This window comes from Mixophyes fleayi, chromosome 4 (assembly GCF_038048845.1).
Source record: "Mixophyes fleayi isolate aMixFle1 chromosome 4, aMixFle1.hap1, whole genome shotgun sequence".
In the NCBI taxonomy this organism is placed as follows: domain Eukaryota; kingdom Metazoa; phylum Chordata; class Amphibia; order Anura; family Limnodynastidae; genus Mixophyes; species Mixophyes fleayi.
The window spans coordinates 190,876,881-190,892,880 of NC_134405.1; the positions used below are offsets into that span (position 1 = coordinate 190,876,881).

General features: G+C 38.6%; 1 protein-coding gene across 2 annotated transcripts in view; it reads left to right on the top strand.

The window, feature by feature from the left end:
- Positions 1–16,000, top strand: part of DOCK4 (dedicator of cytokinesis 4) — a 276,189-nt gene that overhangs the window by 144,314 nt on the left and 115,875 nt on the right. For both annotated transcript variants that reach the window (XM_075209020.1, XM_075209021.1), the window contains exons 13-17: positions 3,075–3,200; positions 4,226–4,350; positions 12,185–12,347; positions 13,886–13,992; positions 15,141–15,297. In XM_075209020.1, coding sequence (XP_075065121.1) covers positions 3,075–3,200; positions 4,226–4,350; positions 12,185–12,347; positions 13,886–13,992; positions 15,141–15,297 — 678 coding nt within the window. The remainder of the gene's footprint in view (positions 1–3,074; positions 3,201–4,225; positions 4,351–12,184; positions 12,348–13,885; positions 13,993–15,140; positions 15,298–16,000) is intronic.

Here is a 16,000-nt window from a genome sequence, read left to right on the forward strand (position 1 = left end):
CTAATATTTTGTTATACCCTTGATTCTCTATGAATTTTGTGAGATAATCAAAAATTCTATAAAATGATATTTATTTGAGTCACAATTAATTTGCATTGGTTCTAGCCAGAACTTTTAATACGCATAGAAGTAAACATGTGTCGAAGTTGTATAATTGGATGAACGAAAGTATATTGGTTAATATTGTTTTATTGGTCGACTGCACTCAGTATGCCACGTGTAGCGTGGCATACGGTGATCGCAAGGTAAAATACGCACTCGCATTACAACATTTAGTTATTTATATAATTCATATTCATATTGGTTCCGTTACACTGTAATTTATGAGCAGATAGTATTTGGTTTATTATTAGTTTATATAATATGATTATATGTACACTTCAGTGATATTTAAGGTTCAGGTTATAGGAAAGGTGTCATGTCTAGTATCATATTAAACCCCTATTCATCAGCAGCTGTCTGGTTCCATCGCCGAAGAGATCGCATATTGCATACTCTAGTTATTGATGTTAGGGAATAAATAGCCAGATTGATATCAGAATGGGAAATGCTAATGAACTCATTGTAACTGGAGCACATCCCCTGGAGAGATGACCCCCACCTTTGGATTCCTTAGTCTGAACTAGCCTATGACCTGTTTTCCCTGGACCCACCCAAAGTCTGGACCTATAGAAGCAAGCCATGTGTTTTCTATTGTTCACTCTGCAACACTAAATATATATATGATCATAGCTATCCCAGTGTTCAGTCTACTCTGACCACAGTTATCTAAACAGATATACTGTTCACTGGGACCCATGGAAGCACAGCGAAGCGCATGCAATACGAGCGCAGTATGTATGTATCTTTTGGTATTGGCTGTACTGTACTGTATTATAATATAATCATGTATTGAACTGTTAAACTTTGCATCTGCTAAAATAAATCACTTTGTGCGTTAGAAACACAATACAATCGCTTGGGCAATGCTTATTTGAAAACGATAAAATTACTTTAATAATGCATAAATCAATAATCTAAGTCAATAATATATTGACAGTAGTGAGTATTAACAATGTTTGTTTTAGAAATAAGTCCAAGGTTCATTGTCTGTTATAGGTCCATACATATAGGATCTTCTCAATTGGATTGTTTGTTGTGGTTATAGATGTCATGTGGTATAAAGTCTCAGAAATTGATCCTTAATGCTTTAACATTATTCATGTGAAGGATCGGTAAAAACAATTCAAGTATAACTTACATACTGGATGCTGCCTCATACTGGAGAGTAGTCAGTTTACATTTTCCGTCCTGGATCTTATCTTCTACTTCCCCTTCTTTCACAGGGTGGGGGGGGGGTGCCGATTGCTGGTATTCGGGAGTTTAGGAACAGCCCTGTGCTCTCTGGATGCTTGCGCATTCGCAATAAGATTATATATATATATATATATATATATATATATATATATATATATATATATATATATATATATATAATTTTACTACAACCTTTCATTTAGTAGTATGTGATACAGCCACTTATGCACTGCATAGTCTGCCTGCTCTGCACTCCCACTGGACCACCAGATTGCCCAAAATGGACTTTGGGTGTCCGGCCCGGGGGCACATGCCCCCCGGCCCAGCTCACCCATGTTGCAGTGACATCGCAGCACCAAGTGCATTTATTTTGTTAGTAAGAATATAATGTCTATTGCAAACAAACATCTAATAGCAGCTTTGATATAATCAACAAGCTGCCCGTAGCATTATTGCATTAGCTGGTGTTTGAATCTTGAGAAGTAATATTTGTAATGAAGGTAATAAAAAATAGAATTTGAAGTTGGAGAATGGGGGCAGTCAGTCACAATATTTCATAGTTTCATAATAGATTGAATGCCATTTTTTTAAAAGTGGAATTATCCTTTAAAAGAAAAAAGGATAGCAACAATTTCTGGTTGGGTGGTGCAAGCAACAAACTCACACTTTTCATAGAGTTCCAGATTCAGATCATTTTGACTTAGATATTTTGAGAATATGTATGTGTTTTTGCATGCAGATGAAGGAGAAAGTAACAGTGGCCAATATATTACTGCGTAAATGAAATGCCAAAGTAGAATTTAATTATTTTTTTCTGTGACTGGATTGAGATTTTTCTGACGGTAAAAGGCTGTGTGTTTTCAATGGTAGGGATTGTTCCAGCAGATCTTTCTACTCCTGCATTGAGATTATCATAACTAGACTGGCATGCAATTTGTCTATTTTCATTGCTTGGCTTTCCTTTTGTGTTCCACAGTTGAAAATAGTCTGTGTTCTCCCAGTCAGTTAAATCGTTGTAAAACACAGAGTTCTATGTTGCACCCCAGATTTACATAATTCAGCAATACTCCAATCATAATACTTAATGATCTCTGTACTTATGCACTTTATCTTTGCTTGTCCCTGCCTGAGGAAATGAAATTCAGTCATTTTTGAATCGCTGTGGAGAGAAATCGCACCTGAACATATTATCTGGGTGCTTTTTGTTTAGTTTCGTATAGAAACGCTCTGTCTGATTCTTGGAACAAGCTGTGCAGTGCCTAGAGTGCAGCAAAATCCCATAGGGAAGCTACTGTTCTGTCTTATCATGCGTTTCACACACATCTTAAACGTGCATGGAAAGGAGAATTAGAATGTCCTTGTGTATGAGTCCTTTAACTATTTAACTAACTGTTCCTCCAGTAGTTCTCTTTAAAATCCTGTATTTTACAAAAGGAATTTACAGACATTTATATATTGTTTCCATTACAAGCAAGCAAAAAGTATATAATTAACAGCCATAACTTATATGGTGTGAAGAGGAAAATAGACTTTCTTTTTCAAGCCTCATTTATGTTTAAGTAAGTCTAACTTCTGTGACAATGAAGAAAAGATTGATTGTCAAGCTGATTGGAATCTGCTCAATAGGCTTACCCAGGTAGGGCAGTCAGCCCATTACAATTCCTGTTCATTTGTAGGCTATGCGACTTAAGAATTGCGAATGTAACTATCCACAAAACGTCTACAGAAGCTTTTACGTCCTTTGAGCCCCTATTCACTCTTTTTTTTGTATTTTCCAGGCTTGGCAGTTTCCCTTCAGTTGCTGCATGGAGACATCGAGCAAATTAGACGAGATTACTCTTCGGTGTTTACCCGTGGGGTCTCTATAACAAGAAAGCTTGGCTTCTCAGATGTCATTATGCCTGGTAAGCTGGAGGAAAATTTATATAAATAAAAAGATTTACATTTAATTTGCTGTAGATGCCTAAATAGCAATTCTTCCCTCCGTTACTGTTTTACTTTAGTCTTTATTATGTTATGAAATGTTCTTGCATGTGCTCACTTAACCTGATGGAGTTTGGTTTCTACATGACAATCATACTTCTTGGGTGCTCCATCAGTCCTAAATTAATGTACTGCTTTGCAACATAATACTTTTTAACATTGCAACAAATGTATCAGTGTGTGCCAGTTTTTGAAATTTCTGAGAATATTTCTGTATCTCTTGTTGTTTTACACTTCTTAGTTTATAGTAACTGATTTAAGAATTGAAATGTGTCAATTTTAGTATATTCTGTGTCGTCCTGTAGTACATAAATAACATGTTGTTTTGGCCCTATACCCATTATATTTATATTAAGAAAATGTGCTGCAATAACTCATGATGAATTTATGGCCCCTAAATTAGTAATTATGTGTCCCACACATTCCTGATGTACTGCCCAATGTGTGCACTATTACCAAGGCAAGTATTAATGACTGACCACAGGCTATGGCTCTTCCCATCACTCCAACACTTGGAAGATCGCCAGTTGGCAACAAGAAAAAGAAAGTTGTGGCCCCTGGATGAAGCTACATGCTGCTTTTCTTTCATAACTTTACCTATGAACAGTACTGCCCTTGCTATATGCTTATATGTTAATTGCAGCCATGTTGATCATTATTATATGCTATTTGCAATAATGTTTAGATTCTTCAGTGATATTGTAATTCAAACACAGACGTTATATTGTATTGTTTGCTGCCATACTTGTTAATATATTACACAAGGCTTTTGCTATTGTGTTCGTTTGCAACATTCCTACCGAACCCTTTTTTTCCCCTTTCTCTAGTACCCTTATGACTTTTCTATGAGTTTTACATGAATACAATTAAATTCATTGATTATGTGGATTTTTTTTTCTATAGCCTTTGTAGCAAACATCAAAATTTGTGTTTCTATGTATTGCAGGAGAAATGAGGAACGACTTGTACATCACTATAGAAAAGGGAGAATTTGAAAAGGGTGGTAAAAGCGTTGCAAGAAATGTACAAGTTACAATGGTCATTGTGAACAGTGAGGGACAACTTTTAAAGGTAACCATACTGCAGATTTGAGTGTGTGTTATATATATATATATATATATATATATATATATATATATATATATATATATATATATATATATATATATATATATATGTGTATATGTGTATGTGTGTGTATCTATAATATAAATGTCTAGTGGCGTATGTTAGTCTGTCTGTCTGTGTGTGTGTGTAAAATATAAAACCAAGCTGCAGCGCCACCTGCTGGGCAGAGTTATACACTGACCTATATATTTCTTGAAGGAGAAGTGACAGTTGGGAGTGGTTGGTGGTTGCCGGGGGTGACAGTGGGGAGTGGTTGGTGGTTGCCGGGGGTGACAGTGGGGAGTAGTTGGTGGTTGAGGCCTGGGCTATGGCCCAAATGCATGACAAGAACCTTTTTAACACCTTAAGTAGCTTGATTTGACTAGAATGCAGGAGTATCATGCACGGGTTAACTTGTATGTGTATGTGTATGTGTGTGTGTATATGTATATGTATATATATATATATATATATATATATATATATATATATATATATATATATATATATATATATATATATACACACACACACAAGTTAACCCGTGCATGTTTTTGTCAAATAATGTCAGTATACCAAATTTCAGGTCATTCGGATGAGCCCTTTCTGAGAAAATAGTTTTTTCCACACCGCTACACATGCAGGGGCGGATCTAGAAAATGTTTGTTCCCCGGCGGGATGTTAGGGTGGGGCTATTTAGGCCCCGCCCCCTTTCCGACTTCTGAGGCTGCCGGGGGCTGCACAGTATGTGCAGGTCCGTCCAGCCGTGACGGGCAGGGACAGTGTGCTGCCCAGCTGCTCTGATTGTGTTTAAAACACAATCAGAGCAGCTGGGCAGCACACTGTCACTGCCAAATGGACCTGCACATACTGTGCAGCCGTCGGTAGCAAACCCCTGCTAGGGGGGGGGGGGGGGGGGCGATTGCCCCGATCGCACCCCCCTGGATCCGCCACTGTACACATGTGTGTTCATGAGGTAAAATTACCTCATGAAAATGAGTTTGACCCCTCAACTCGTCAATAATGTCAGTATACCAAATTTCAGCCCTTTTTGAGGGTTTTTTTCCACACACAGTAAGAATTTAGTAGGTCCGTTAACCCGTGCATGATACTCATGCATTCTAGTCACATCAAGCTACTTAAGGTGTTAAAAACTCCCCACTGTCACCCTCGGCAACCACCAACCACTCCCAACTGTCACTTCTCCTTCAAGAAATATATAGGTCAGTGTATAACTCTGCCCAGCAGGTGGCGCTACAGCTTGTTTTTTTTTTTTTTCACACACAGACAGACTAACACACGCCACTAGACATTTATATTATAGATAGATAGATATATATATATATATATATATATATATATATATATATATATATATATATATCTATGTATATCTTTATTTTGTTTATAAAGATTGAGCGTTCAGCAGTTAACTGTGAAAGTAACACTGACATACTGTACATTGATACCAATATAGGCACCACATACTCTGAACCCAGAAACCAGATATGGGAGTCCTGCTCCTTGTATGCAAGGACAGTGACCTAGGTATGCAAATGTGAGTTTTAAGTTGTGTATAAATCCTGTATAAACATATATGGGTATTTATTGAGAGCAGATGGATATCCAGCATTGATACCTTTGACCACCCAAGTTGATACAGAAAGAGAAGTACAAAAAATTTGTGAAGAAGACTATGAAGGAGTGACTTGATATATGCCAAGATAGGCAGGCCCGGCGCTCCCATTAGGCAAGGTTAGGCACTTGCCTAGGGCGCCGGGCTCTGGAGGGCGCCACAGAATACTAAATGACTTTAAAACTGTGCGGCGACCGCTGACCATATCTGTCACGGCCGCCACACAGCATCAGATGCACGGGGAGGGGGGAAAGAGGCTATTTTGTCACCACCGCCGCCTCTCTGCTCCGTCTCCTCCCCTCCACTTACTAGTGTCAGTGAGTGGAGGGGAGGAGACGGAGCAGAGAGGCGGTGGTGGTGAGACAAGGTAAGGAGAGACGGGGTGAGGGGTGAGGAGGGAGGAGGGAGGCGATTTTTGCTGGGGGGGGAGGCGATTTTTGCTGGGGTGGGGGCTTTGCGCCAATTTTTTTAAGAATGCCTAGGGCGCCATAGATCCTAGCACCGGCCCTGAAGATAGGGTAGTGTCCCTTGGATCAGATGAGTTTGGGGTTAGGATGGAAAAGTTGAGAGACAGCCAAATAAGGAGTAAGGTCTCTTAGCTCTGGTGATCAGACAGTCTTTGGATACTTTTAAAATCAAGCGGCTTCAGGGCAATGCAGCAATTTAATAATACACTGAAAGGGTCCAACAGAGCATAAATGGAGAAAGAGCTGTTTAGGTGGTTGTAAGCAGGCAGTCATGAAGATTACGGTTGGGGAGAGAATGCTCGCAAACTGAGAATACAGATCAGTGGTGGTTTTTCATATGAAGAATGAGCATTGTGTATAGCGTAAATACTGTGTGAGTAACAGGGTTCCAGAAGGCAAGGAGTTTAATAATAAGAGGAAAGGAGTGCTGAAACTCTGTGCTTAATGTAGTGAGATGTTTGCATCACTTTGTGAAATGTGCATGGTGTTTATATTTTACTGTGTCTAAATGTCTGATAACTGATGTCTCGGTACTTACTTACTGGATTATGTCTATGATGACTATTGAAAAGGATACAGACAAGAATTTTGGGGACATGCTCCTGTCTGTAGACTGCCCTTTCCATAAACAAAGGTGCAGAGGAATTATTCAATGTTTGTTTTCTTATATAAACAAATATAAGCACAACAGCTTGAATGCCCAACATGACTACATCATAAATCTGGTCCCTTTACAGAAAATAATTTTGGGTGTTTGATAATGTCATCATTATTAACCTACTCCCATGTGTCCTAGTCTTTCAAGGACATTTACAATTTCTTTCTATTGAAACACAATATTATTATTTGTATTTGGTTTCTATAATTTTACTGCATTTGCAGTACATGGGCTGAGGAAGCTTCATGTCCAGACAAGTATCTACATCTTTTGCTCTGTTTCTGTCCTGACCCTAACACTACTTCTACTGTAGCCGCTCCATATAATCCCAAATCCTGCTGCATCCTGTCTCTATAAAATAATCAAGACAATGTGAGTTTCATTTACAATTTTCAGTATACAAATAATAAAAAGTAATGATGTTATGTGTGTATTGTCGCTAACCAATAACAATTGTCGAACCTCGAGTTGTGTTTCCAATGCACAAAGATTTATTCGCAAATAGTAGAATAATATGCTCAAGCGAAGTGATAATAAATACAGCCGTTACTTATCGCAGGCGCTCTGGATCCAGTGTGCAGTCATTCAATCCTGAAGTCTGGGGACAAGATGTCTGAACACTAGATGTGAAGCTGCTGCTTATATACACACAAAAATACAGTAACACAATGAAGATGGTATAGCTTGCATCTATTGGTCCAGGTCTCAGGAAGGTCCAAGGGGTTGTCAATCATTGGCTAGTTCATCCTAAGGAATCCAAAGGAGGGGGTCACCTCTCCAGGGGGTATGCTCGGCTCTTCCCGCCAAGATTCCTTAGTCTTAAGTAGTTCATAATTCCCTATCATTCATAACTTGTGTATGCCTCGCAGGGTGAACCAAACAGTAGGATATGTAAAAAGGTTTATTATGATACCACTCATGATATGATTCCTTCAACCTGTTCCGTGTATTTCACTAATATGCATGTAACTCTAATATAACATATAAATACTACTATATTTCGACATAACTGACTATGTGTTGCAACTACCATTAATGTGTACTATTTTATTAGTATGCATGTTAGTGCGAATGTTTGGTAAAAGACCAATTACTGTTGCTGCCACGTGTAGTGGATGCGTACGCCCTTTCACGCTGTAGCGTGCCCTTGTACGCCGTAGCGTACCGTACGCATCTTTTCAGACAAAGACAACCAAGTTTGCTCGACATTAATTGAGATGACTTTATCCAATTTGCTGACTTCGACAATGTGCAAAATGAGAAGTACCAGCTCTACAGCCCTGTTACCCTAGGCCCTAGGCCTGCGTGGCCTTTTCAGAAATTGAAAGGCCTATTCCTATCACAGGAACATTTTTCATAAAAAACAAAAAATACGTTGTGCTCAAAAATTTTATCTTTTTGTCTGCCTATATCACAACTGTTCCAGACAGAAATGTTGCAGTTGAAAATAAAAGCTAATTAAGATCTCAATCATTTTAGCTAAATAATAAAAAAGCATGGCATGGTATTGAGGAAAGTAAACTAATAATCGGTGCTAAAGAGGCCAGTGAATGAAACAAAATGACTAGTGATGAAAGCATTGAAGCACTGAATCAAGTTGTTGCACTGTTAATTCTTAGAATTTCTACTTTAATAACTTAAGACAAAAACATGTACCTTGAAGTTTGGACAGCTAAAAGTAGTCATGCTATCTTATGATATTGTTATTAGTTTAGACTTCATATGTAATATCTTAATAATGCATGAGCTTTGGTAACAATTCATGTCAGAGTGAAAAATATTATACTGCCAGTAATACACTCAGGGTTAAAGTCACATAAATGCCTACAATTCCTATTGGAAAATCTGGACATGGTAGACAATGTCCCAGTGGTCGAAGTGGGGGTATGGAAAATTGTAACTAAACTGCTGAGTGTCAGGGGACCAGCTAGGACCCACAAGCTGTGGAAATATACTCCTATATACATTCAAAAAAATTGTAATATGCATCTGCGGCCTAGTTTTCTGTTAGGTTGCAGGAGGGTTGATTGAAGAGGTGGTGGGGGGGCAAAGAGAATATGTTCGTGATAGCAGCCAAAGTGGCAAGAGGGTAAAGTGAAGAGGTGATGTCAGGCTTCAGGCTAGCTAGGCCATGGTGGGGGTATCGAGTCCAGGTTTAGTGTCGAATACCTGAAGGTATGCTCTTATAGGTAGGAGTGTGTAATGAGAAGGCTCAGACTCGTGGCATGGCCTAACCATTGAGGAATATATAGGGCCTGAGGCCAGAATGTTCTAGTAGAAAATTCAGGTGCTCACCTTTAGCAGGTAGTGGGAGACAAGTTACAGCGTTCTTTCTGTTATAATTGGGTCTCCTGAGCATCAAACTGGTGGTGAGCCAGGAAGATATACAATATTAAAGTTATTTCGTCGCTTACCAATAAACATTGTCCGCTGCGATTTGTGTGGTTCCAACGCACAATTAGATTTAATAGCAATATGCAAAAAGTAACAGATCAGTAAAATAAATACAGCCCATTACATACGCAGCGCCCTGGATCCAGAATACAGTCATTTAATCCTGAAGTCTGTGGTCAAGAAGACTGTAAGCTAGTCCCAGAGCTCAGAATATATACAGTTGGTGTTACATGAAAACAGTAGAGATGGTTTGGCATGTTGCCATAGGTTCAGGATTCGAGACAGTCCAGTATAATTAAGGTCTTAAGTCGGTTCAGACAATGCCCTCCAAGGGTGGGGGTCAGCTCTCCAACAGCTGTATCTTATCTTCCCGCCGAAAAGATGGTTCAAACTGGTCTATTTGCATTACACACACAATACCATTCTGTTCATTAATTCTCTATTATTCATAACCTGCATACGCAAGGTGCGATCTCTTAGCCGATAGGAATGGATCTCTGAGGATAAATAGGGGATTAGAATGATACCAAACATATGTTTCCTGTATCCTGAACCTTAGATCTCAATAAAGTACTTTTAACATTATTATATTTAAATATAAATCCTACTAAATCAGACCATAAACGATTGTGTGCTGGACCTATTTTAAGCTGAACTATTTACAAGAGAATGTGTAAGTGTATGAGTGCGTTATTTATCAGTGCGATTGCGTCATAGCACGTGGCGTACTAATCGTAAATGCACGGTAAAACGACATTAATCAATTTGCTTTGCTTCATCCAATGATTTGACATTGACAATAAGATACAGAGCTCAGGATGCTAAGCGCACATGCTCTCAGTAGGCCGGGGATTCACATGACAGGTAGTGGAATCCACCTGCTCCAGCAGATGAGTATAAGATGCCAAGAGTCACTACTGGTATGGAGAGTGTGTGAGTGTGTGTCTATATTAGGGAATTTAGACTGTAAGCTCCAGTGGGGCAGGGACTGATGTGAATGGGTTCTCTGTACAGCGCTGCGGAATTAGTGGCGCTATATAAATAAATGATGATGATGATGATGATGAGAGGACAGGGCATGGGCAGGACAAACTACTAGGAGGAGGCTCTAGCCAAGAGTCAGGTTGCAGACTTGCAGTGAAAGATATCCGGGTCAGCCCCACGGAAGTCTGGTTTAAGAGACCGATATATACAGAGCATTAGTGTTCAGGGGAACAATAGAACAAGTGTAGAACGGGTTGGTGCATGGGACCCAATTGCAGGATTTAGATGGGACCTTGCAGGAGCTGTGTGCAGCAGCATGTGCCTGTATCGCCACTCCTCGCTGCAAATGCCGATGTTCTATGTAGAAAATCTATCAGGAGATCCATTTTGGTATGTTCATTCTTCCTTATAGTGCAAGCTGGGGAAAAAGAGCAGTAGGCTTTACTTGCAGCTCCTTATTGCACCTGTCCAAAGAACACATGAGCACTTAGGAGACGTGTCGGTATGTCATACCTCCTTGTACTGGCTCACTTCGCCCACTGCAATGCCTACAATGCACCCACAACATGTCCTTACTGCCCAAGGCAAACTCATTGCAGGCAAGACTTTTCAGCAGTCCACATCTCTTTACAGTGCCCAAAATAGGGACTGTTGGCTGGTATATTATTATTCACACATCTAGGCCTCCCTAGCGCCAACTCCATGCCCTACAGCCTGTGACAGGTGGTAAGAATTTCTTTCATAACACAGATGTTGAGCTCATTTTATACAGGTTTTAAAATTTTGTAGTAGTCTATACCCTGCTCTCCCCCATACATGAAGGGCTCCTCTAAAAGTAGCATGCGACATATGATATTTCAGTATGTACTCCTGGCTAGTGAAGGTATCTTGCTTAATATTTTGATATTCTAAGTCTGTATATTAAGTGGATATGAAAAGTCTACACACTCTTATTATAACAGTACATTTTTTTAAATAAGTCTCGACCAACTTTGCACACCTAGGGGTATATTTACTAAACTGCCGGTTTTGAAAAAGGTGGAGATGTTGCCTATAGCAACCAATCAGATTCTAGTTATTTTGTAGCATGCACTAAATAAGTGAAAGCTAGAATCTGATTGGTTGCTATAGACAACATCTCCACTTTTTGAAACCCGCAGATTAGTAAATATATATCAGAGGTAAATGTATCAAATAGTGATTTTAGCGATATTCGGCGACTTTGCATTGTAAATTTTAAAACGGCATTTGCTTTAAAGACAAGTTTGGGCTTTAAAGCCATTGCGCTTTAATTTTACCATGCAAAGTCGCTGGATCGGCAATTTGCAAAAATCGCTATTTCATATATTTACACCCTGGACTTTGAATTCTTTCCCACTCTTCTATGAAGAAAAGATCAAGATCCATCACTTAAATTTTGTAAGTTGCAAGATCACATTAATGGTCTGATATCATAATTTTATAATTATCCAAAATTTAGCTAATTTAATTTTAAATTTATTTTAATTTAGCTCATTTATCATAATTTCTTGGTTTACATCACAAACACCTATTCTATGCTGTGTGTATATATTACTATTTCTTCCTAAAATGTTTGTGTAATGAACATAGTATTTTTTACAGAATTCAAGAAGCCAGTTTTGTTTCCTTCCTTTTTAGGATTTTATTTCTTTTGGTTCAGGAGAACCAACTGCTCACGAGTATCATTCATTTGTGTTATATCACAACAACAGTCCCAGGTGGGCCGAATTACTAAAGCTTCCTATACCTGTGGATAAATTCAGAGGAGCACATATCCGATTTGAATTCCGGCACTGTTCCAGTAAGATTGATTTCTTTTATGAAACGCTGTATAGCTAGATCTATATCTGTGATGGGGACGTGTACTAAACAAACAGAATGAGAATATTGTAAAGTAGCTGGTATGTTTTTTAAAGTTCATTGATAATTCTTCAGATAATTGATCTGTAGGGGAATTATTTATTAATATTTTTTCTTATGTTTTTCCAAGTCATCAAAAAGGATGATTGAACATACCTTCTAAACAGGAATATTTTTTTCCTTGTATTGCTTTTTTGTAAGTAATATAATGTAATTCTTTTAATACAGTTTTATAAAACATATTTAAAGATGTTAAGTGTTATAGTCTGATAAGAATGAGTTAATAGGTTAATGCACCCTGTAACTCTTATACTGATTTGTTTTATTCTGAAGACACTCTGTATGTGGGCCAGACCAGGACTAAAAAGCATCCCTATCACACAAACCAGTCTGGTCTACAGTCTTGTACATGTCATAAAAAATGTTGGCTACCATACCCTTGTGCATGTTTATTGGTGGCACCACAAGCACAGTACAGTTGGAGGACAAGTGCAGATCACAAGTTGGCCGCAGTGCAAGACAATTAAACTGACTATGGGTGCTGAGTGAGTCATTATAACAAAAGATTGTGTGCACATACCAGCCTTTTTACACTGTTGGGCACATCAGCGCTTCCTGCAAATGCCAGGTTGCCAGGCCTGGTCTGTATATATTACTAACAATAGTGTTTAGACTGGTATGCTCTTTCACTATAGCATTGTAGAATGACAACATCCGCATGCAACCTACAGTGTGCAACGCTGTGTATCAGAGACTAATGGAGTAAGCCAATGCCAATATCTCAAACCTTATTTTATGTTGACTGACAACTAACAGCAACAACACAAATCTGAGCAAAGTTTATTACATACTATGTACTTGTACTCCCTACATATAGCACCTAGCACACACTGCACCTAACATGTAATTTCCCCATCACTCAAAACACATTACCAGGATCGCTACTTATAACTTTCATATATAGCCCAAAGCCAGCTAAAAGTAGTTTCAGAACTAGCTATAAAATACCAAAAAGTTAATGAATTGCTCCAGTATATGTTTCCCTATAGTCTCATTCTTCTTTCTTATGGTTTATGCATCTATCCTACCACTTCAAAAATAATTAACCCTTTTCTTACCATCTCTCTGTCCCTAATATATAATTTGTAATATCTCATATTGCTGTTACTTCCTTAACTTACAGCTCATTCAGTGCACATGCTTAATTGCAAACAAACATTCTATCCCACCCAAAAGTTTTATAGGCATATTTCCTTAAAGTAAGTCAGCCAGCAAAATAAGCACAGGCCTTTATGTACAATCCTCTCCCGCTACTTACAATTTCATCATTTTTGCTGCTGCTCTCTGTCCATGTTTCCATATATTATCACTATTAGAGACTAGAGCCTCCGATATGTTTCTCTAGATCAATATTTTTTTGATATATTTTGTTTTAGAATTTGTCTGTGCAAATGCCGTAAATTTTTTATTTATTTTCAGCAAAGGAGAAGGGTGAGAAGAAATTGTTCGGCTTTTCATTCATTCCCCTCATGCAAGAAGATGGCCGAACATTTCCAGATGGTACCCATGAACTCATCGTACATAAGGTGGTAGCCTGTATATCTTCATAATACACTGAATGATACCCTGAAGGGTCCCATGTCTGTTTCATCACAATTATTTTGTGAAACCCTATATGTTAAATTCAATGCATAGAATCCTAAAGCTTCATAGCTCAGAGTGGCAGGTGATTGCTTTGCAGTGTCGCCTATAGTGGAAATGCTCTGTACAGGTTGGTGGGCTCCTATGCAGGAGCATGACCCACTCACTGAAAGTTTTATGGGATAATGGAGATATTGTGCATTGCTTTTTGACCAATGTCATCAGTTTAGTATTTGCAGTATTCCACATGCTGCCTGGTAGGTTAATGGCATGGAATACCCTGTTTGAGATTCTAGAAGATCATTGTTATATTTAAAAGTGCATATGTAATAATTCATTCAGCTCATGAAAGCAGAGCATGATCCAGAGATACTTTCTCCTTCTTAAAACCTTAGTAAATTGAGTCATCTGCTGTGTTAATGATTAAACAGTCTTTGGAGCAGCCAGCACATGATAAGATTCAGGAAAATAATGACCATCTACATATAGAAAGTACATGCTTCCATGCTGTAAAATTGGGTGATTGAGCATTATGTTATAGTATAAAATAACAATAACAACTACACAATATTGCAATGTTTGACAGACCACAGGCTTTACACCATACTTGCCAACTCTCCCGGAATGTCCGGGAGACTCCCGCATTTTGCGAGTGTCTCCCGGACTCCCGGGCGAGTGTGGCAATCTCCCGAATTCTGCCCACTTCACTAGGAAGTGCCCACTTCCTAGTGAAGTGGGCAGAATAAGATCCCAAACGCCACGATTCCCGATGAATGACGAAATTCCCGAAATGACGCGATTTTGGCCGCCCCGCCCCCTCACGCCCCCCTCCACTGGCTGGCTCCCGGAAGGGAGCTGAAGAAAGTAGGTAAGTATGCTTTACACTTACCTTCAGTTTATTTATCATGCTTTCATTGGTTAGCTTTTATATATAAATTATAAACTTTTGTAGGAGTCAATCAAGCCACCATATAATTTGCTTTTGGTCCATTTGCAACAAGCAATGAAAAAAGTTTGTTTGTTGACTATGTGATTGCCAAGCTTTACATCTTAGTGACTAGACAGAGACTACAATTCTACTTTGTTGTTGCAGTGTGACGAGAGCACAATTTTCCAAGATTCCTGCCGCTACCTCAAACTTCCATTTTTGAAAGGAAACCAACATGGAAATAATAATCAAGCTGTTAAAAATACAAAAGAGTCATTTTGGATAACCTCATTCCTTTGTTCAACAAAACTAACACAAAATGGTATGGAAAGAAAAAAAAAAATGTATCAAATATACTGTATCAAATATTAATGATGCTGTCATGCAGACATTGTTATATTATATGTAGCTTTGTAGTTTCTTGATCAAGGCCTCATTGGTTCTGCTAGAATGACAGTACAATCTGTGGCTCTGATGTTGTTTTTTGTACTTGTGCCTTAGAAAAAGCTACCAGTTATGTCCTTGACAGGTACTTGTGTGACGAGCATTAACAAGTAGCGTAATCCAAAATTTAATGTGTCATAATATTGTGTTTTACACTATCCTACTTCTTGCAGCTCTACACCGCAAACAGTGTGTCTCGAGCACAGATAATTTGCACTATATGTTAAAGCAATTCCCTTAATTTACAGAAGAGTCAATAAAAATATAAATAATGTTATAGTTCCCCTGCATGAAGCGCTGTTTCTCAGCTAAGCAGTATGGAAAATATTAAGTTGAAAGCTCAGCTAGTTAAGGAAAATCCATTATACAGGTTTGATTGAACACAGCAGCCTTTCCGTGCAGCCACTCATGGTAGTTCAATCTTTTGAATTTCCTGATTGTCTAAGCTGGATACACAATACAGAAATTTTCTCCCGATGCGATATCTGAAACGATTTTACGCACACACCTACACGATTCAGCGCCAGTACTGTCATTTTGGTGTGTCATAAACATCTGCTCAAACGATCATGACGCCATGC